Raw genomic sequence first — 21,042 nt, forward strand, 5'->3', positions numbered from 1 at the left:
CTATTACCTTAAATGCTAGTCAAAAATAATTCAAGAAAATATATAAGCATTTCAAAAAAGGAATACACATGTGCCGCAAATTGAGCCTTCAATAATGTTTGTTCTGGATTAAATCATGATATCAAAAGAGAACAAATGATTGAGAATATCAGAACTTTCAGTTGTTAAGGTCATAAAAATTCAAGTCACATCCATTAATTTACACTTGGGCTACAGTAAATTAGACTGTATCCAGTTTCCCCATGCAATTCTTGTTATTGAAACCAGCAGATTCCATGACCACATCATCATCCAAAAGCCGTTCTGTAAGTTTATGTCTCATGCATGCCTCTAGTGCTCACAAACTATTAATATGCTCCGGAGTAGCAACTCGTCAGCAGACGGCCATCCACCACCCAAAATACAAAGTATGGCACTTGTTTTTGTGCTAAAAATTTCTTCCTTTGTATGTCATTTCCTGGAAAAAGCCAAGTATTAGATCAAGCAGACTATATAAACTTCCAAGGAGAATTAGATGAAGTAAAATGAAATGTTGCACATGGTTAAACTTGTTTGATCTTTCTCAAAGTCCACAAAAGTTGTAAAGAGATAACATATCACAAACTCTAAAATTAGTTGTGGTGATTACTACAAGCATCCCAGTGTATAAAGGTCATTTGTTAATGACAGAATTAATTAAAATAAAATTAAATGAAGGTAAGGCTTGAAAATCAAATTTGCAGACCAACATCAGTTTGACCATGAATGGCCTAAAAATCTGATCTAAAGGATTCACATTAAACAGATCTGCAGCGGAATAATATGCATGCTCTATATCTGCATATATATATATATATATATATATATTGTTGTAAAGAAACTATGACACAATGAAATGGAGGGAGATCCCAGATTGACTCACTGGTGGATATGCTGGCATGTACATAACAGGCCGAGGTTGCCCCAGAACCATCTGCTGCCCATACTGCAAATGATGATGAAATCACCCAAGCATTAAGATGAGAAAAACAGACCGCCCAGTTGAATAATCCAAGAACAGAGGTAATCTTCTTAATACATATGTATATATAGCATAAATTTTAGATGACATACCAAAGGGCCATTAGGATGAATAAATGGCTGAGATTGCATTTGTGTAGCCTGTGCATTGTATACGATAGGCTGAGGGCCCACAAATGATGGTCCCATCTACAAAATTTTTCCATGTTATATCAAGTGAGTCATATGAAATTAAATGCATAAATAAGAAGAAAGAACATGTTTGAATTATGACTGGATATCAGAGTGGCAGCATGAAGCCAATCATATATGATTAACAAGATAACCACCATCTACAAACTTGGGACAAAGAAAAATAAAATAAAACTTTACTTGCATCTAAGCAATTGCCAGTGGGATCAGAAGCTGCTACATCACCCACGAAAAAATGAATCAAGCACTCCATTGGTATACATTTCAGTTTCTTGTGTAATTTTTTTCAAAAAAGAAAAAGAAAAAGAAAAAACAAAACAACCAAAAACAAAAGAAGAAAAATAAAATCAAGGGCTTCCCTCAGTCAAAATTCATGTATGGGACCTTACATAGTGGAGTCCCATATTACAGGCTCCCAGCTAGTTAAAATTCTTGCACAATACCACATCCACAAAAGAATAAATCATGAGTGCCCCGTAAGTTCTCTAAAAAATCTAGAAATAAAAAAAATTGAACTGTTGAAATCATAATTGATGAACTTACATAGAGAATATTACGATTATAATCTCACCCACATGGGCCACATCCAAACCCCACAAGAACACCTCTGTAAACCTAAATATGCAAATTTCACCACCCAACAATTTACATGGATAGGCCCATTAAAGGTAGATAGTACAAATGAATGGTCTGCTTGAGTCCTTGGTCTCTTATGGATACATCTTCATCCCTTCAGTAAATATAACCAAAACAACCTATAGAAGGTCCACTGGTCAACACTATGCTGTTAGCATTATGATTCATCGAGATTTCACAGGAGAGAAAACAAAATAAAACAAATCAAATGCAGACCAAAAAGTAAAAATAAATGGCACACAAGGTAGTCAGCAATCACGTAAAAACAATGAGCATCTAGGCAATTTTGTTTAAGAGCTAAAATGAGGGGAAAAGAGATAATATTCAGTACACAAATCTTACCCCAACACCAACAGGTAAACTGTGTAAATGTGGAACAGCAGAAACATTATTTGCATAATAGAAGGACCCTTCAGAAGCTGGCACTTGTGGTCTAAAAGAAGATGATGGAGTGAAACTCTTAGCATTTGGATTTAATTTAAACTCCTGCATCATTTGAAAAACAAGAGTAAAGAGAGTCATTTACAATACAATATGTGAAAATCAAATAATGAAAAGCAAGGACATGCCAAGCTGGATAAAATTAAATTGAAAGGATAAACCACAAGTGAATACACCTTCGCATGTGGATTCAAAGTTGATTTTTCTGAAGACAATGATCCCATTGAAGAGCTTGGTGATAAACCTGGGCGACTGGAAACTAATCCAGCACCAGGATGTTCAGAGGTGGACGAAGTCGAGCCAGCAGGTTGTAGAGACAGATTTACAGGTTCAGAAGCATCAGATTTTTTGCCAGAATCTAAACGTTCAGAAGAGGAGTGTTCATTCTCTTGACCAGGAGCAGATGCAGCAGCATTAGCAGACAAGTCCTCAACAATGCTCAATGATTGTCCATCTACAAGAGTAAATATAAGACATATGAACCTAAAATCTAGTCCTCCATAAAGTACATATCCCAATAGTTTTAGACTGCACATACTCAAATTATAAAATAAGACAATCCTGATTTTATTTTGCAAAATATTCATAAACAATTCAAACTAACATGAAAAGTAACATACTCCATGTTCAATCTAAGTGTAAACAAGAGAAGAAAATTTTAAAAAGAAATTTTAACAAGATTACAGTTAATCAGTCTTCTCATTATCTTATTGAGAATAATTTACCACCTAGTAGAAAATATACAGATAAGGTATCAAACACTGCAAGAAAATCATCATGATCCACATTTTTTCCACATGATCGGCAACCCTCACTCTTTATCATTAATGTTGCTCGTTACGTGATATTATGACCAATTGGCAGGAGTTTTAACCCTCTCCAGATAGTGGCAATCAAACTAAGCTATGGTTCTATGCACACTTTCCAGACTACATCAATTTCATACATGATCATAACCAAAGAACACTGAATAGCTTCATTTAGACAGTCATTGTTTTGGATTGAGTCGATTGACTAGGAATTTCACACTTTATGCACAAAATTAATTGAGAAAATAGCATCATAATAAAGTTGTTCTGCATGACCATTATACTGTCAAATTGCTTTATTAGAAGGAATGCAATGAACACCATAAATGGAAGCCAGGAAAAAGATGAAAATGAAGGGAAATAAATTTTAGCATTAACTGACCATTAAATGACACAGTTTGTGCCTCCTCATGTGACTGCAAGTGGGAAAAAAGACATTAGAAACAAATTAGTGTCAAGCTGATAACCTTTTATCTAAAGAAACACAATATGAAATACATCAAATGTTGACATACGATTCTCTCTGCACATCTGTTTGCAGAACCCTTCTCTTTATCTTGATCACTGGCCTGCACCTCATCCAACCTAATAGTTGGGTTGCATGTCAGATCAAAGGTTACATCATAAGGGACCAAATAACACTTGTAATTAACTATTACGATAAAACCATTGTTTCTTTCTTTTTTAAGAAGAAGAAAATAACTTATTTTATTATCCAAGCAGAAGAAACAATATATATTACCATCAAGAGTAGTTACCTGCCATCATCCATACTTTGGGAGTTCCTTGCAATACAATCGTTCAGATGATCACCAGAACCTGAAGGATTTAAAACCCTATCGGCAGGGATTTGGGAACCAGTCTCTTCATCCTATACATCAGAGAGATGTAAATGGTTTGAAATTATGAGGAACAACTGGAATTTTCATCCACCGAACTTTAGCATGATCAATATGCAGTCACAGCAAAACAATGCTCAAGAAGATCTAATCAAATTGAAGTTCATGACAACAATAACAACAAGAACAATGACAATAGTGACAAAATTGTGTTGGTCACATTAACTGAGCACCTGAGTTTGTCCAAATATATAACAATAATGTATCCTGGCAGATTTCTCACTCATTTCAGGTATGAATTCGGGTAAGTTACACGGCTAACAGAAGAGGAAAAATACAATATGATATTTAGAAAGAGAGAATGAGGCTTACCACTGAAGAACAAGTAGATAATGCCCGGGCTTCATCAATTATGCCCCTTCTCGCAATATCAGAATATGATCGGCCAATAGCAGACTTAAGCGTTTTATTGGGATTGTAGGTATCTAATTTTGCATTCTCACTTTCCGCAAACTTGCGGCTATCAATATCCCTTCTTACCGCAGAAAATCTTATCTCCTCATCAAGGTCGTGATCTCCATGGAAGTGGATGCCTCTTTCCTGATAAGTACATTGTAAAATTTTTCATATGACAAGTAAGATCCACAAAATTAATAGGGAATTTACCTCAGCCAAATGAAGGTCCTTGGTATCCTCTTCCTGGATTTCTCTAGCAATTCTTATAGCTTCCTTTTCAAGCTGCCTCATTTGGGGACCTCTTTCAAGCTTTGTTGTGTACAGCTCCTCATCAAAGGTGCTCTTCACCCCAAACAAAGCTTCATTTGTCTCAAACTGATTCCAGTTCCTAAATTTAAGGTATATGCTATATTACTAAATTTGTAAAGAAAGGGGACAGCGCGCCAAGAGCATTCTTTAGAAGGCTAGTGAAAAAAGCATTACTAATATATCATTCAGCAAAAAGGTAAGCTTAAAAAGCAAATTTAAACCAACAGAATTGGTGTATTGCTGCATAGTGTGTAACATAGAAGCAAAGCTTTGCCTATCTAACCAAAGCTAAAAAGTTGAGTTTTGCAATACAATGGCGATGAAGCAATAAAAAAAACCTATACCACATACTTGGAAACTGTTGAAAAAACCCCAAAACTAAACACGCAAAAGAAAAGGCACAAAACAGATTTGCTGGTAAAGAAAATGTTCAGCAAAAAATAATAATAAGGAAGAACTTGATGAGCATTAATAGTCAAAAGCAAGTAACAGGATTCAGCAATCACAAAATGCTGCTTGCAGACTACCTGTTCCAAGTTCCATCAAATATGTCATCTAGTTCCGGACATTCTGGATCATCTTTATCAGGAGTCCAGGGCTTCAGTTCCCTCCCTACTTCAACATGATGAGATTGTGATATGGCAGAATCTATCATGAGGTCTTGAAGCTTATCATGTGCATTGCCATTGGCGAATGCATCGACACTTAGTGGCACATCCTAAAAAAATTTGATAAATATAAAAAACATTTGCAGCATTAACATATTAAAATACAATTCACTCATTTAAATCAGAAAACATAAAATAAAAATTTCAAACATTAGTCCCATGATTCAGAAAGAAAAGGGTGGATTGGTTAATTGGATTCACATGAGTATCCAAAAAAAGTTGTAACCTTCACATCTTTCCATTAGATCAAGAGGCAAATAACTAAATCAGTATAATCAAGAAATACCTTTGCTAGAACTTGAACAAGTTCTCTTGCAGGTATTATCATAGTATGAGGCTTTTTAACAATATCAGGAAAAGGCTTCTGTCCTTTGCTTGACCCATCCTTAATGACTCGAGCCATCTTCAGAATAATTCCTACAGATGTTAGAAGCAACTTAGAAAGTAAACTCGGAGAATTTACAAAAAAAAAAAGAACTCAGATGAATTTTTTCCAAAGATAGAGAGGATAACCATTCCAACAACATCAGCATTAACATCTGGACAATATGAAAGGAATCACCAAAGTGAATAACCCTTACCAAAATCTTTTTCAGTATCAGAGGTGTAAAAAATTCCAGAAATTATAGATCCATTTCTGAGATGCACTTCTACAGTCTGACCAATGAGACATGTCATGACAAATATAAGTCGATCATGAGAAGGGCTTGCAAAGCTAACCCCTTTGTCTCCATTCGCAAGGCCTATATCGCACGACAGTTAAACATGACAGAAACTAAGCAATAACAAAGGAAATACTACCATTTGCCTGAATTACCAAAACTGCTGGATGCTGACTTCCCATGCATCTTATTCTCTACCCTAAGGTTCATTTCTCTCCGGCGTCCAATCCCATTGGTTGAAGATCTGGGCAGTGCACATTGTTGAGGGTTCATTTCCAGCTTCAGATGCAAATAAATATGATCAACTCAAATGAACTTCGAGTGATAATATGATAAGATGCAAGGCATGAGAACCAAAAATAATAACCAATTTTGAGGTGTACAGCATGGGGAGAGGAAAGATATGTTATGTAAAAAAATTGTAAATAGAACTTACATGAAACAAATTATAATGAAATGTAATCATTCTCAGCCATATGAAATGGCATTAAGAATAGCCTAGCAATAAAATGAAAGAATCTCCATTTGAACCATCAGATTTGTTTTCATTTTAATTCTTATTTTATGGAAAAAAAAAAAATCTGATTGCATCACTACTGACACAATCTGATGCTTTGAACCTACTCCAGAAAGTCCCATAGCAATTGACTAATGATCAAAGCCATGGCATACAACAGTACCATTTACGCTCAAGATAGATATAAAAGTTGATTGCAAATTCGCATTTGATAAGTAGATACAAATCAACTTTTCTCATCTTGAGACCTAGGTGTACGGCGTCATGTGCAGGCCACAAGTATATAGCCTTCTCCCAGAGCAAAAATGAAAAGTGGAAGCATCTAGCCTACATATCTCAAATATAACCATGTGATGAAGTTAAAATAACTGAGTGTTCATTCTTTTGGGCACATCTAAGCGTTTAAATCATCAAGCTGACTGAACAATATTTCATTAGGAGATGAGCTATAGTAGTAACAAAATTCTTTAATATCGAATATTCACAGTAATATCATTTTAAAAAAAAAAAAAAAGAAAAAGAAGATTAATAAGATTATTCAGCTTCTACGAACAACTATGAATACAAGTATGAATTTTGCTTGAATTTAAATAGGACCAAACAATTTTTTTATGAATAGCTACCTATAGCAGTAGGATAAGAATGAAACTAGTAATTTATATGGTCTACATAATATATCTCAGAAAAAAAAGACAACAAAAAAGGCCACAATTCACCACCATAGGCCCATAACTGATCAACTACAGAAATTCCACATGTAAAGTAAGCACTTGTAAATAATGAAATATATGCGATTGAACTAGGTTTTACTTGGATACAATATTTAGATAGTATTTAGCAGGGAACGGTTATAAAAGCAAAGTGGATGGATATATCCCACAAATCCTATATCCCTTGACAGGAATGAACAACTGCCTCTTGCTCCACTGAATGGCGCAGTAATGGCAGAAGAACATATGATCATTACTATTTCCCCAACAAGTAAAGGATAAAATGATTCCTGTTCGACAAAAATAAAAATAATAATAATAAAAAAAGATGAATTTGGAATACAGCACCCTACCAGATAACGAAGAGCGCAACCCCTCAGCCTTCGTCAGAGATCACCACGACCTGAAGCAATGCAAATCAAAACCCAAGATCATCTAGCGCTTCCAAAATGAGCATCAATTGAACAGATCAAATTCCTAAAACGCAAAACCCAGATCAAAACCTCATCCAAAGGAAAGACCAACAACCAATCCACCATTAATTGAAGAACAACATTGCACATCAAACTCCACACTGGCCAAATCGACGAATAAATACCAACAAAAATTAAGAAAACACTAGGAAATTCTCATTGCCTCATGTTTTTCAAGCAATTTGTAAAATTTAGAAAAGAAGGGCATAATCAACGAGAAATTAGATGAAAATAGAGCCCCAAAAAACAAACTTTCGATCAATTCATACCTGTAACGCAGTGAAATAATCAGCGATCGAGACAAAGGGGAGGGTATTGGGATCGCCGTAGAACGGATCGGAGATTCTAGGGTTTGCAAAGTGGAAAGAGAGGAGCAAGAGAAGCCAGGCGAGGTTAAGACAGAGAGAGAAGAGTCTGAGAGAGGGTGGTTTTAGATAATTTCGCGGAATTTGAGGGTATTATGGTAAAACTAGAACTGTTCTGATAAAGGCAACAAAACTTTATTTTTTTTATTAATATTCGGATAATTAATGTAATAGTTTTATAAACCTTACATTCTTTTTAAATTTGAACTTAAGTTTTAACAATAATAGAGTTTATCTATGTTGTGTATTGGTTCTCACTGTATTTAGCGAATACAATAAGATAATATAAATATCATAAAAAAGAGTATATATATATATATATATATATATATATATATTCAAGTAGGAAAGTGTATTACCACGTTTCAACTTTTCATTAAAAGTTTTTCAACTAAAATCATATAATATTATAATAATATTTAAATATTTGTAATTATCTTTAATTATGTACCAAAATTTTAAAAGTAAATTATAATTTAAAAATATTAATAATTAATAAAAAACATTGATAATTTTAAAACTTATCAACCCTTCATATAAAAAATTCATTAAAATACAAAATTCTGTTGATTATAAGTTATTAGAGAATTGTATTGTATAAACTTCAATAATTTTTAAAACTTAAATTAATTGTTTTAAAAAATTGAAGTAAAAATATACTTAGTTAAGTTTTAAACATTATTATCAAAATCATAACAATTATGGCATTGTTTGGATTGGCTTCTCAAAAAAGTTTCTTTTTTTTTTTTCATTTGAGTAGAAATGCTTCTAGAAAAAAAGTGTTTCTGCAGATTAAGTTAAGTATTTTTTTTATATTTTGTGTTTGAATTAGCTTTTCTGTAAAAACGGAAGCTGTAAAAATAAGTTAAAAAACAGTTTTTTTCAAAAAGTGGTCATGACTAATTTCGAAAAAAACCGTTTTTCAATTTTTAAACCTAGAAATGCTTAACTTATATAAAAAGCATTTTTGGATTTTTCAAAAGCTAATTCAAATAAACCCTATGTCAGGTGTGAATACTATGTGTGTGTGTATATATATCTTCATGTATTTTCCGCCTTCTTATATACTACCTTGTAAAATTGTTGTGTTGTGATTCTTTTCATGTATATCTCCCTCTGAATATCTTTAAGATAAAATTCCATCAAACTTTTTTATAAATATCTTTTCAAGCTATAAATTTATTCTATAAATAATTATTACACAATATAAAAATAAATAAATAAATAAACATATGTCATCTATGACATTGAATATTTAGAAATGTGCAATTTAAAAAGTACACAAGAAAGAAATAATGCCTCTGAATTCCCACCAATCAAAATTTTCTTTAAGGTCAATTTGAAATGTAAAAGTCATCAATGATTAAACAAATATGACAATACATTGACCATATTTGACGAGATAATTTCACAATCAGATGAGATGGCATCAGCAAAGGATGATGTATTATGCAATTTTTGTTTTTTTGTTTTTTTTTTCTCTGAAGACTATGAGAGGTTACCAAACCTAAATAGCTGCTTCCACACCCTTAAATAGAACAAGAGATGCCCTAGAAAAAGGACACTTTCATTACATCAGAGACAACATTAAAAAAAGAAAAAAGAAAAAAGAAAAAGAACTACCAAGACATATATTATACTGCTTTCAAGATGAGAGGACAATGGAATTTTCAGTTCAGAAGTTAGATGACCAGTTGAGGTGACCCATCTGTTGCTGCTGATAAGTTCCAACTTGAGGACCTGGAGCAGCCATGCCGACACCAACACCAACACCGGCGCCAATGCCCGGGGGCACCTGCTGGGGGATGAGGTGATGCGGATTAGCGATTGGGGGCTGCTGCGGTGTGTGATACAGACCTGGGTATACATGAGGCTGCGGGGTTGGACTGAATGAAGCATGGCCAGCATGAGCAGGCAAGAATGCCGGCTGAGGTGGTTGCCCGGTTAGATTGTAGTACGGTGTGGATTGCATGCCAGGAAGTTCTCGAGGAGTCTGGATCCAGATGTCAGGCGTCTCAGCCTGTCGGAAAGAAAAATAAGGAGATATATTTAACAAATTGAATGTTGACAGAAACATTGAAGAACAAGACCAGATATCATGAAATTTTGAAAACAAAATATTCCAAGAATGCTGAAAATGTACCTGCTGATTTGAAGTGTAGGGATTGCTGTCTTTGTATTTGATCCGGGTTGAATCATCGAGATTGGTAGTGTTCCCAATGGTCCCTGGAGTAGCCATGTTATAACCAGCAGGATTGGTGAAATTTCCATATCCGGGGAGGGTACCAGTAGGAACTGGTTTGTACTGTGAATTTGTATATTTTACAGCAGCAGGGTTTAAATGCGAAGTCCCACCTGGCATCAGAAGATAGTTGTTTGCATTTGACGGGTGGGGGTAGGTGGGGTTGCCGGTATAGTTTGGCATTGCCATTGGTGGGCCATAGACGGGCGAGAAGATGTGCCGATATGGAACAAAATTGGGCAAATGTGAGACATGAACTGGGGGAAACATTTGCGCCATAGGTTGCTGCTGCTGCTGTACTAGTTGCTGCTGTTGCATCAAGGCTGACCGGGGGCTGTCATTCTGTGCATGAGAACTCATAGGCTGAGATGCAAGAAAACAATTACCATAAAAAAATAAAAATTAGAGGTAACTCAAAATTAAAAAACATTGAATATGCATTACTATTTTCAAATAAATACGAGCCCACCTAGATGATTAGGGTCTGAAAAAATTGGTGCATAGACTTTACCATTTAAGGCATACCCATGAGGCATTAGTCCAGGACACATTTTATAGTCAGTCAGGGACATAATAATCCACAAAGCCCTTATCAAAGCCCTGATACAATTTAAAAGACTTTTTTGACCACCTAAGCCACATTATCAAAGCCTGATATATCACATAAACTCAATCTATCTATCTATACAATTTTACATCTAAGCCACAAAGCCCTTATCAAAGCCCTGATACAATTTCAAAGACTTTTTTACCACCTAAGCCACATTATCAAAGCCCTGATATATCACATAAACTCAATCAAATGTAGCGCTAGATTAACTCAATTGCCCTTATCAAAGCCCTGATACAATTTCAAAGACTTTTTGACCACCTAAGCCACAAAGCCCTTATCAAAGCCCTGATACAATTTCAAAGACTTTTTGGCCACCTAAGCCACATTATCAAAGCCCTGATATATCACATAAACTCAATCAAATGTAGCGCCAGATTAACTCAATCTTCAACAAGTTTAATTGTGAGAACAACGAAATGCACAGTTGAGCAAAAAAACAACTCATAGTAAAGTTAACACTATCTTGACATGCAGGAAGAACACTGATGGGGTTCTCCCAGCAATATTAGACAGCATTCTAGCATACAAATTATAAAGTAATTACGAATAGTTAAATGCAACAAAGAGAACTAAGCATTATGGAATATATATATATATACAATTTCTGGATAAGATACCTCAGATGTAGACACAAAATTTTGCACATGTGCATTATCTTCCACAGTGGTTCTAAAGAATGGCATGCCATAATTCGCTTGAGGAATGTATGCCTGTTCCAGATAAAACAAGAAAATTGTTTTAGAATTTCTTAGAAACTTCACTTGGATGGTGTAAATACTAGATTTTTTCAAATAGCAAAAGCAGCAAAGATTTACATGCCAAAGAAAAACAAAATCACATAAAAAAACTAAAAAAATTTAAAAATCAAATCAACTAAAAGAGATGAGACACCTTTACATAACCATGGCTATACCTACAGGCCATATCTCGTTTACCAGCAAGCCCTGAATTGTTTGTTTAAAATCAGGACCTTAAGACTCTAACTTAAGTTAGCACTTTAAAATATAGAAAAGGATTATAGATCTCATTGTATTTCATAACAAAATTCATAGCCTCAGACTAACCGAGAAGCTTGGTGGGCTTGGAGAATTTTGTAGTGGTGGGGGCTCAGATGAAATGTAGGGTGGGTTATGGCCTTGAACGACACTGATATCAGCATAAGATTCCATATTTGTTGGATTTGACTCATCATTTTCAGGCTGTGGTTGTCCAGATTCAGCAGCCAATTCTGGAGGTTCAGATGGAGAGTTTCTCCCTTGGGAGTCCTCTAGAGATGCCTGGTCATCAGCAGATTCATCCTCACCAGAGCTTGCCTGAACTGTTGTGCAGACACTGTTCCAAAATCAAGTAAGCGGTAAGTTCACAGCCTAAATAGAAAGCATGTGTGCATCATTCTTAGTTGTATCTAGCTACGCAGAAAATGAAATCAGCAGGAACAAAAAACAACTGGTAACAACCTCATGGAAGATTCATCATGCTGCAGTTCAACACTATGAGATGCCTTAGAAGATGTGACATCCTTGTTCAACTGAAATCCAGATTCAAAACTTCCAAATGTCAACTGTAACCGCTCAGACTCTGGCACTCGAAGATGATGGGGGATGATTACATGCTCAACTCTTGAGATATTAACTTGTGCCACCTTATCAGACAATCCAGCTGCTTCCACCTCACTGGACCGAACAGAACCGTCTACGTCAGATGATGGCAATGAAGGTACTTCATGAACTTCTTCATTACTCAAACTAGGCTTCTGAGTAGTTTTTGGCTTCCATTCCATGCTTGGTTGTGTTGCTAAAATGTCATGCATATTAGAACTTAACCAAAAACTTGGGGAAAAAAATGAAATAATAATAAAAGAGTGGAAACAGTTAAAAAGAAATAATATGGCACACAACATAAGAGATTAAAATTGATCAATGAACCCTCTTGATGAGAAGTGTCAAGCCTTACTTCACAGAATTCCCCCTAAACTATAAGGCATAGGACAATATCTTACCCAGTAGGATCAAAGGCATTCCTAAATTCCTAGCATAGCCGAAATAAGCACATGCAAGGACTAGATAATCAAACCCAACCTCCCCTTGCTAATTAATCATTGAGCATAAGAAAGGTATTCCTCCTCATTTTCTTTTCTTTTTTTTTTCCTCTTCTGCTCAATGCATTCAGGATAGGATAGTCTCTTGCTCACTTATAATTACCTTCACTAGCCCAATGGCCATTAACAACTTCTTGTTCATTAACATTATGGACAGATAAAAATTCCTGCTAGCATGTGAACGCTTATGTTTCAGAAGCCAATATGATTTCAATTTCTGATCTTACTTGAACCTAACTTCCATCAGCTGGCTTCTTTTGAAAAGCTGTAAATGTTTCATATCAATCTTAGAAATGTTAAGAATACTTGCACAATTTTCATTAAAATGTAATTTGATAAGCAGGATGACATATTATCTTTTAAAAGTAACAAATAGGGTGTTCTTATTTTTTGTGCAATACATAAATTGCTCAAGCAAGCCCGTGATGTCATGCAGATGAAAGCAAATCCTATTCAATTTTCTATGATACATGTTACTAAGAAGCCAACCACTACACAGATGCCATCTCTTCGATACAGATGTCATCTGAAGAGGAAATAGATCCCTCATTCAAATGAGATCCTGAGCTACTATGTTTGGGTCGAGGTAGAACTAGATATCTACTTGTTCCGTTTAGCTATCAAGACACACACAGATATACTTATTCCATTTATAAATTTACCAGAATAAATGGTATTGCTAAGGCAATTCGTGAAAAACCCATACCTTTCTGATGAGTCACTGGTTGTTGCAATCGCATATTATAATGACTTGAAGGAAGTGATTTCACCAGCGGCATGCTTTGGATGACCGGCTCTAAACCAGGTGTTTGTGAAGAGCTCTTTGAAACAGGAGATGAGTGGCTAATAGATTCCTTTGATGAAGAAATACCCTGTCTCATCTGAGGAATCAATAGTGAACTATTCGAAACAGTTGGATGGCCCGCTGGCCGATCAAAAGACAATTTCCTAGCACCCACTGCTCTCACTTCAGAGCCAATGGCTCCAACAGTACCCGCTGATCGCGAGTCTGGAGATGGGACATGAACTGGATCTGAGGATGAAGAATACACTCCGATGTGAGAATTTGTTACTCCCCCTGTAGCAGAATGCATCTGTGGACTGCTTTGGCCATCTCCTACTCGAGATGAACTGGCTAGTGGCACAAGAATCTCGTCAGTCACTGATTGCCTCAGCCCAACACTTGATTCTGCATTTTTAGCATGACCTGAAGCATATCCCACATGCCTATTTAAACCCTGATATTGGCCCTCTGAGTTTTTGGCGGCAGAGTGCTTTTGCCCAGTAAGAATCCCACCAGAGCTAGAGAAAAACATCAATGCATGAGAAAACATACAAAAAATCCAACAAAGTTTCTACAAACTGAATGTAAGATAATTGTGAGAACCAGCAGATGGGCAGCACAGCAAAAAAGAAAAACATGTCTTGTATACAAAAATACACACAACATCATGCTAACCCATAATCTACTCAGCATCAGCCTACATCGCAAAGAACTGAGAAATCATAGAATAATTGTTGTTCTTGAATTCATATTGATTTGTTAAACTCCATCTAATTTATATCCTTATCTTACTTTGATTTGAAATTTAATCTAATTTAAGCCTTTGCCCAATCTTTGTAGTTTCATTTCACTTAATATATTATTATGTTGCATTACCAAATAAAACCTATGCAATCACTTTTTCTAGTTAATTAAAGACTATATAATATATTCTCTCATATGATTCAAAAAGATCTAATAAAAATTGTTACATTGTTATTAAGTTGAACCAAAGCCTGAATTGAAAAGTCATATATTCTCACGGTATACATTAAAGCAAAAGGAAATTGGTGCTCTAACACTTAACAAATTAGAATCAAAGCAATATTTCTATAAGCAATTGTAATTCTAGTATTCCTTTAAAAATCTAAATCTCTTGATGCTATTATTTATTTTTGACACACAAAAATTACCCACATCCAAGAAAGTCTTTCATCAAAAAATTTTGAATTTGTTATTGTTTTAAAAATTAAAGCCATCCTGCCACTATCTATGTTTCTAAAAGACAAGAATTATCCATAAAACACCAAATTTCTAAAGAATGTCCATACCTATGTATTTTTTTTTAAAAGACAAAAGTGAGTGATTTTTCGTCTTGAAAATGAAAAATTCAAGATATGCAGATTTCACGGCGTCCCATATTGCTTTTATTAAATTATTAAATGTACTTAAAATGGAGTTACAAAACATAAATTGGGGGCAGGATTTATTATGGAACTTCAAATGACATTCACTTACATCTAATGTGATTAGTAGCATTGCATGACAAATTCTCATGGATAGCTAAGATTATCAAAAGAATTTGTGCATGCCAGACATGCCAAACACAGACTTCAGTGTGTCACAAAACCCATCAGTAAGGGCAATGATATCTCAATATGACAACATCTAAGGTGATAAATAATCCACGACTAACGAAAAAGGCAATGTTTGAATCCAAACAATTTTATCATGGGAAAACTATAATACCTTCTCTCAACAGTATCAGGGTTCACTTGTTGAATGCCAAGAGATGAGTTTTGAACAGGCTCAGTCTTGGCATCCTTGTTAGCAGCTAGATTCTCAGTTGTTTTTTGGTTAACTCTGTTGTCCCTTACGATCCGAAACTCTCGACTGACTCCTGCACCTGAACATCTGATATCTTTTAAAAATACAGGCATGAAATCTTACATCATAATATTGTGAAATATAACTTTCTTACAGGACATACGCATGCACATTTGGCTTTCTTATATACAACACCATGAGGACAAAATCACGTCCGGTGTGTCATGTGGCCCCTAGACAATAAAAATGGATTCTTGTAGACCATGAATACTACAGTAGGCAAGCAAAACTCAACTTACCATGAATAAAAAATGACACGCAAGAGATGAAACTAAACAGAAGAAATACAGGCATTGATAAAACCACGCTACCAGAAATTGTACATGTATTTCACTTAGCATGGTACTAGTTCAAATCACCATTTATAAATTCAAAGGACCTCAAGAAGGACACAAAAATTAAATTCTGTAACATAGTTTCCTTTTCTTTGTTTCAAGAGGGCGTGCAAAATGCTTACATTGAATAACTAAAACCAACCATTACAAAAACACATTTGCCAAGGACATCTATAGTGTTCCTTTGTATTTTAAATCCACTTAAAAAGAGCTTACTTATTCTCAAGCTAATGAAAAAGGAGAGATGACAAAGGATTACAGTGTACAGAATTGCCAAGCAACACAATTAATTGGAATTCCTAAATAGCTCAGAGAGGGTTATAATAGAAATTTTGCTGTAACAATATCAAACTTGGCAGATTCTCATTACCAGGTGCTGTCTTTCGAGTTTGACTTCCTCCACGAGCATTTCTATCCCATGATGAGTAAGATCTTGCACGTTGTAAGTTGTGTTCTGAGTGCACTCTTCCTTCAGTAGAAGCCTTATAACCTGTATTCTGAGAGCATAAACAAATGCACATTAAAACTTGTTTAAAATAAGTACAATGTGCATAGATCAAAATTCACTTTAAGTAAAACATAATGGCAAAGCCAAGGAAGCATGATATGTGGACACAATGAAATTAACATAAAGCATGATTGTCAAAGTACACAAGTGGGATAGCAAAGCTAAAATACTATGAGTAGAACTAGTTGGGATGGAATTGAAAAAATTTGAAGAGACCAAAAAATACAAGATAACAAAAGAAACCACAAAAAGTACTGCCAGTAAGAGATGTTCTTTTGCTGCAATCAGCAAAAAGGCATCTCCTGGCCTATAATTTGTCAAACGATACATGAGATAGGGCTTACTTCAAATAAAACTAGACACACCAACAGACAAAAGGCTAGGGAAAGAATTGTATGTTCAAAAAGTTCCAGGTAAAGAAAAAAATCTCAAATAAGAGAACAATGGATACAACAAAAATAGGACAATAAAAGATGTAAGTCCAACTTAATTTTGTTACTCTATATATCCCTCCTCCTTCCATTGATCCAAACACTAAAGACCATTCAATTCAGTACAAGATGTCAATATACAGACAAAAGGCTAGGGAAAGAATTGTATGTTCAAAAAGTTCCAGGTAAACAAAAAAATCTCAAATAAGAGAACAATGGATACAACAAAAATAGGACAATAAAAGATGTAAATCCAACTTAATTTTGTTACTCTATATATCCCTCCTCCTTCCATTGATCCAAATACTAAAGACCATTCAATTCAGTACAAGATGTCAATATACACAAAAGTAGAAGCGCACGACATACAATGAATTGTGGGAATGAATTAATTGATGTAAAGACAATTCATCTTAGGCAAGATCTATAATTTACCCAACTAGAAAAATCATCTCAGAGCATACCTCTTTCCTTTTGTCCTTTTTCCTCTTCACCTCATGAAATGGATCTGCAATATGCAAGTCAATGTAAATAATAGAAGACATTATGCCAATGAAGCATATCAGATAAATAAGTACAGTTCCATAGGCAATATCACAAAAGAATGGGTAATGTTTTCAGCATATGGCATAAAGTTCAAGCATCAACAAGCAAAAAAGCATAAGATCACCACTCTCAGTAAAATGATGATTCACAAAATGAGCGAGTTAAACACTATGTTTAACCTTCCACTGTATTCTCCCGTGATAAAAAAGTCCGCATCATCTATTTAAATATTACAAAGTTGCCAGCATGCAACCATCAAAATTGTAAACACAAGAAAACATCAAGGTTCTCAAAGATTGGTCAGTATCTCCTTATAAGGCAAAACTAATGCATGCATACTAGTGTATAAATAAGCAAAGTGTAGCACTCGTTTAAACCAAACACCTCAAGCCCATCAAGAATATTTTAAAGTTAGTTATGCCAGCAGAGAATAACGAAAGGTCCATACTCAGCCTTTTAGGGCCCGTTTATTTCACTGTAAGTGAGAGGAAGGAAGTGGTTGAAGTGGGCTGACTTACCCCCACTTCGATTGTTTATTTCACTGTAAGTGAAAAAACAATAGTTCTTCCATTTCTCCCAATTCCTTCATTTAATAAAAAGTCACTTCATTATTTGCATAACTAAAGTATATAACCTCCCATCCTCCCACTTCCCCCAACCATCTTGATCTAATTGAAAGTCTCATGAAGCTTCTGATCTGTTGGGTGCCATTTCATTTCCTACAAAATGAACACTTAAAGTGCAACTTTTCCAACACTTTCAACTACTTCAGTGAAGTGGGACTTCCACCCACTCTTGAGGAAATGAACAAGCCCTTGGCCCAAACAAAACACAAACATAGACAAAGCTATTAGAACTTGAGACCAAGGCAAACTCATTATACCTCTGCAATTCTGAACTTGCTTTTTGTTGCTCACAAATGATCACCAACTTCTCTAACAAATTGCCACAATAAAATTAAGTTAACAGTTACATTAAGGGTTGAAAGATCAAAACATATAATCACTATACCTAATCAGCAATAAGAAATGTATCAAGCAATATTTCCAAAATTCGGTCCAAAGCCCTAATTCTTCTGTCTTTGGCTTTCTTGATTTCTAAAATAGCCAACATAGTTATTCCCGTCCTTTACTAATCTGAACTATCAAACTTCAACCACAGCTATTTCCGTGCTGTCTAATTGCGTTCAAGGTATAGAAATTCACCCACGTAGCAGCCAAAACTCTACCCTTCAGACCAGTGCCCCGTAAAATGTAAAATGCCTCAAAATTCCAAAATCCTTCAGCCTGCATTCATGAGTTCTCGTAGTAAAAACTCCCCCTTTCCAAAGTACCCATTTTTGCTTTACAAATCTCCCCAATTCCTGCAGCCCCAAACTAACACAACAAGAACAAAACCCTAAAAATCAGAACTTTCCAACAATACGAATCCACTCAAATCCAATATAAACCGATGAACAAAAGTCTTCGAAAATAGAGAACAAGAAGCTACCCGAAAATAAAATTTTTATAAAAAAAAACAGAAAAAAAAACCTTCAAAATTCGAAGAAACTCGCCTTCATTGAGGAGCTTCTGAGCTGTCTCGTTGGGATCCATGTTAGACTCCTTCAGCGCAGCGTAGATGTCGGCCTCGGAGTGGTTGCCTACGATCTCCTTGATAGATTGGATGGTTTTCCGCACTGAAATCCCCTGCGCCCCGCCATCATACCTCCCCCCCGTGACCATCTCCGATCGAAATCCAGCGTCACAGGCCCAAGATCGAAGCCTCGCGAGAGAAACCCCGCAAAACCCTAAATGAGATAGAGAGAGAGAGAGAGAAGAAGATCGATAGAAAACACTCAAAACAGAGAAGCTAGAAAGAGCGGTGCGTGCAAATGGTCTCCTTTGAGTCGTTATTTCATTCCTTTTATGGGTGTTTTTAATTTAGGAAATATTCAAGGGGTAATTTAAAAATATATATATATTTTTTTTTACAAAAATAAAAATAAGAAGGTCCGAATACTTTTAATACAATCATCACTTTTTATATGTCAGTCCTTACAGATTTAGAAATGTTTGAAAAAAATATAAAAAAAATTAGGAAATTTTATTTACTGAGATGAAATAAATATTTCGATGAGATTAAATATGTGTATAAATATCAGTCGTCGGGGTGTCATTTATTTAGATTTTTATTTTATTATGATAAATGATATTTTATCGAATAGATTTTTATGTCAATTTAGGGTTTAGGGCTTAGGCCTTATGCTTTATGATTTAGATTTTAAGATTTAATATTTATTAATTAGAGTTTAAATTTTAATTTTTTTGATATAGGATTTTGTAGCATTTTGGTTTAATTTTTTGATATGTTTTTTTTTATTTAAATTTTTTAAAATTTAAAATTTAAAAATTTATTTAGAAAAAAAATGACGTGGGTAGCAACTTGCTACCCACGTTATTCAAGAAACTTAATTGAAAATATATTTAATAAAAATAGTATCGTTTTTTATTAATTTATGCGAAATATAAAAACTTATTAATCTTTTTAAATTTTTTTAATAATTTTATTTCTTTTTAAGTTTCTGATTCAGTGTACTGTGGTGGGGTTATGGTGGATATTTCTATTTGTTATTTATTGTGTTTACAAAATTAACCATTCTTATTTGTCCCCCTTATAACACTCTTTAAGTTAAAAGCTGAGTTAGTCAAAATGCTTTTAAAAATTATAAATTAAATATTTTTATATTTATATCTAATCTAGTGGTACAAGCACCCTTCTAAAAGGTGTTTTATATGGATTTTTATTATTCAAAGTTTGAAACGTGTCAAACATAATAATATTGAAAGAGTTTTTGGGTATGAAATTAAACTTGTAACCCAATCTCCATATTTGTCGGATGAGTACACACTATTCAGGCAATCAATTTTTAATGGTGTGCACCTCCTTAATTTGTATCTTCACATTTCTCTCTCATATATAATTCCATAAAGAGAAATAGGGAATTGAATAGAGTGTTAAGGGTAATTTTAGAATAAAAATAATAAATGCTTTTTAATGTTAAAAAATAACAGATAAAAAGAAACATGGACTTGTGACATATAAAAAATGAATGGAGGGAGTAAAATCTTTTCCTCCATGAAGAAACCCAAATACATTTAAATTTATAAAATTATAAAAATTTATAAAACAACGAATTAAGTTAATAATATCATATTAGGCAAAAAAAATATATATATATATATATATCACCTAAAACATGGCATGATCATATTTACAAACACCTGGTACAATCTGAACCAAACATATAGATTTTGGTGTTCGATCATTTAATGAAAGAAATAAAACCTCTCATGCCATTCGTTTTGCTAAATAAAAAAAAAATAGAAAATTTGAAATGATGCTGTAAACTAGCTCAACCATTAGATGAAGGGCCCTAACTCATAGATTCAATTGTTTCTTTTTCATCGAGATGGGTAGCGACGTTCGTCTCACCTTTGACCCAGATGGCCGGCCGATCTTCGTACCTTTATGTCTCTCTCCTCGTCACCTTAAGGATGTTGG

General features: G+C 34.5%; 2 protein-coding genes across 5 annotated transcripts; both read right to left on the reverse strand.

Annotated features, from left to right (window-relative positions):
- Positions 1-80: 80 nt before the first annotated feature.
- On the reverse strand, positions 81-8,139 carry LOC120261449 (polyadenylate-binding protein-interacting protein 3-like). Of its 2 annotated transcripts, none has more exons than XM_039269346.1 (16): positions 7,981-8,139; positions 7,592-7,641; positions 6,167-6,290; positions 5,931-6,092; positions 5,636-5,766; positions 5,209-5,399; positions 4,583-4,760; positions 4,289-4,516; positions 3,836-3,948; positions 3,593-3,662; positions 3,460-3,493; positions 2,445-2,722; positions 2,170-2,313; positions 1,093-1,188; positions 902-964; positions 81-457 (listed from the first exon to the last, which is right to left on the reverse strand). In XM_039269346.1, exons 3-16 carry the CDS (start codon positions 6,282-6,284, stop codon positions 428-430), a joined length of 1,836 nt encoding a protein of 611 aa, XP_039125280.1. In that variant the 5' UTR covers positions 6,285-6,290; positions 7,592-7,641; positions 7,981-8,139; the 3' UTR covers positions 81-427. The 2 variants fall into 2 exon arrangements, with proteins under 2 accessions (XP_039125280.1, XP_039125281.1); XM_039269347.1 differs by having other exon boundaries at positions 7,592-7,715; positions 7,981-8,137.
- A 1,363-nt stretch (positions 8,140-9,502) lies between these two features.
- On the reverse strand, positions 9,503-19,329 carry LOC120261135 (GBF-interacting protein 1-like). 3 transcript variants are annotated; one of them, XM_039268868.1, is made up of 11 exons: positions 19,055-19,329; positions 17,418-17,461; positions 16,385-16,511; positions 15,542-15,698; positions 13,736-14,331; positions 12,389-12,725; positions 11,996-12,263; positions 11,549-11,641; positions 10,432-10,681; positions 10,220-10,302; positions 9,503-10,096 (listed from the first exon to the last, which is right to left on the reverse strand). In XM_039268868.1, exons 1-11 carry the CDS (start codon positions 19,221-19,223, stop codon positions 9,752-9,754), a joined length of 2,469 nt encoding a protein of 822 aa, XP_039124802.1. In that variant the 5' UTR covers positions 19,224-19,329; the 3' UTR covers positions 9,503-9,751. The 3 variants fall into 3 exon arrangements, with proteins under 3 accessions (XP_039124802.1, XP_039124801.1, XP_039124800.1); XM_039268867.1 differs by having other exon boundaries at positions 10,220-10,660; XM_039268866.1 differs by having other exon boundaries at positions 10,220-10,681.
- Between the last annotated feature and the right edge of the window lie 1,713 nt (positions 19,330-21,042).

The sequence above is a fragment of the Dioscorea cayenensis genome, chromosome 5 (genome assembly GCF_009730915.1).
Source record: "Dioscorea cayenensis subsp. rotundata cultivar TDr96_F1 chromosome 5, TDr96_F1_v2_PseudoChromosome.rev07_lg8_w22 25.fasta, whole genome shotgun sequence".
In the NCBI taxonomy this organism is placed as follows: domain Eukaryota; kingdom Viridiplantae; phylum Streptophyta; class Magnoliopsida; order Dioscoreales; family Dioscoreaceae; genus Dioscorea; species Dioscorea cayenensis.

Excerpts from the sequence above, each read along its gene's own strand:
- LOC120261449 (XM_039269346.1), bottom strand. The coding sequence starts at position 6,284 with ATGAACCCTCAACAATGTGCACTGCCCAGATCTTCAACCAATGGGATT. Across the intron at positions 5,767-5,930 it reads TGATACTGAAAAAGATTTTG|GAATTATTCTGAAGATGGCT; the intron begins GTAAGGGTTATT and ends TAACATCTGTAG. Across the intron at positions 458-901 it reads ACATGCCAGCATATCCACCA|GAAATGACATACAAAGGAAG; the intron begins GTGAGTCAATCT and ends GGCTTTTTCCAG.
- LOC120261135 (XM_039268866.1), bottom strand. The coding sequence starts at position 19,223 with ATGGTCACGGGGGGGAGGTATGATGGCGGGGCGCAGGGGATTTCAGTG. Across the intron at positions 15,699-16,384 it reads AACTCGAAAGACAGCACCTG|GTGCAGGAGTCAGTCGAGAG; the intron begins GTAATGAGAATC and ends TCAGATGTTCAG. Across the intron at positions 11,642-11,995 it reads CAAGCCCACCAAGCTTCTCG|GCATACATTCCTCAAGCGAA; the intron begins GTTAGTCTGAGG and ends TATCTGGAACAG.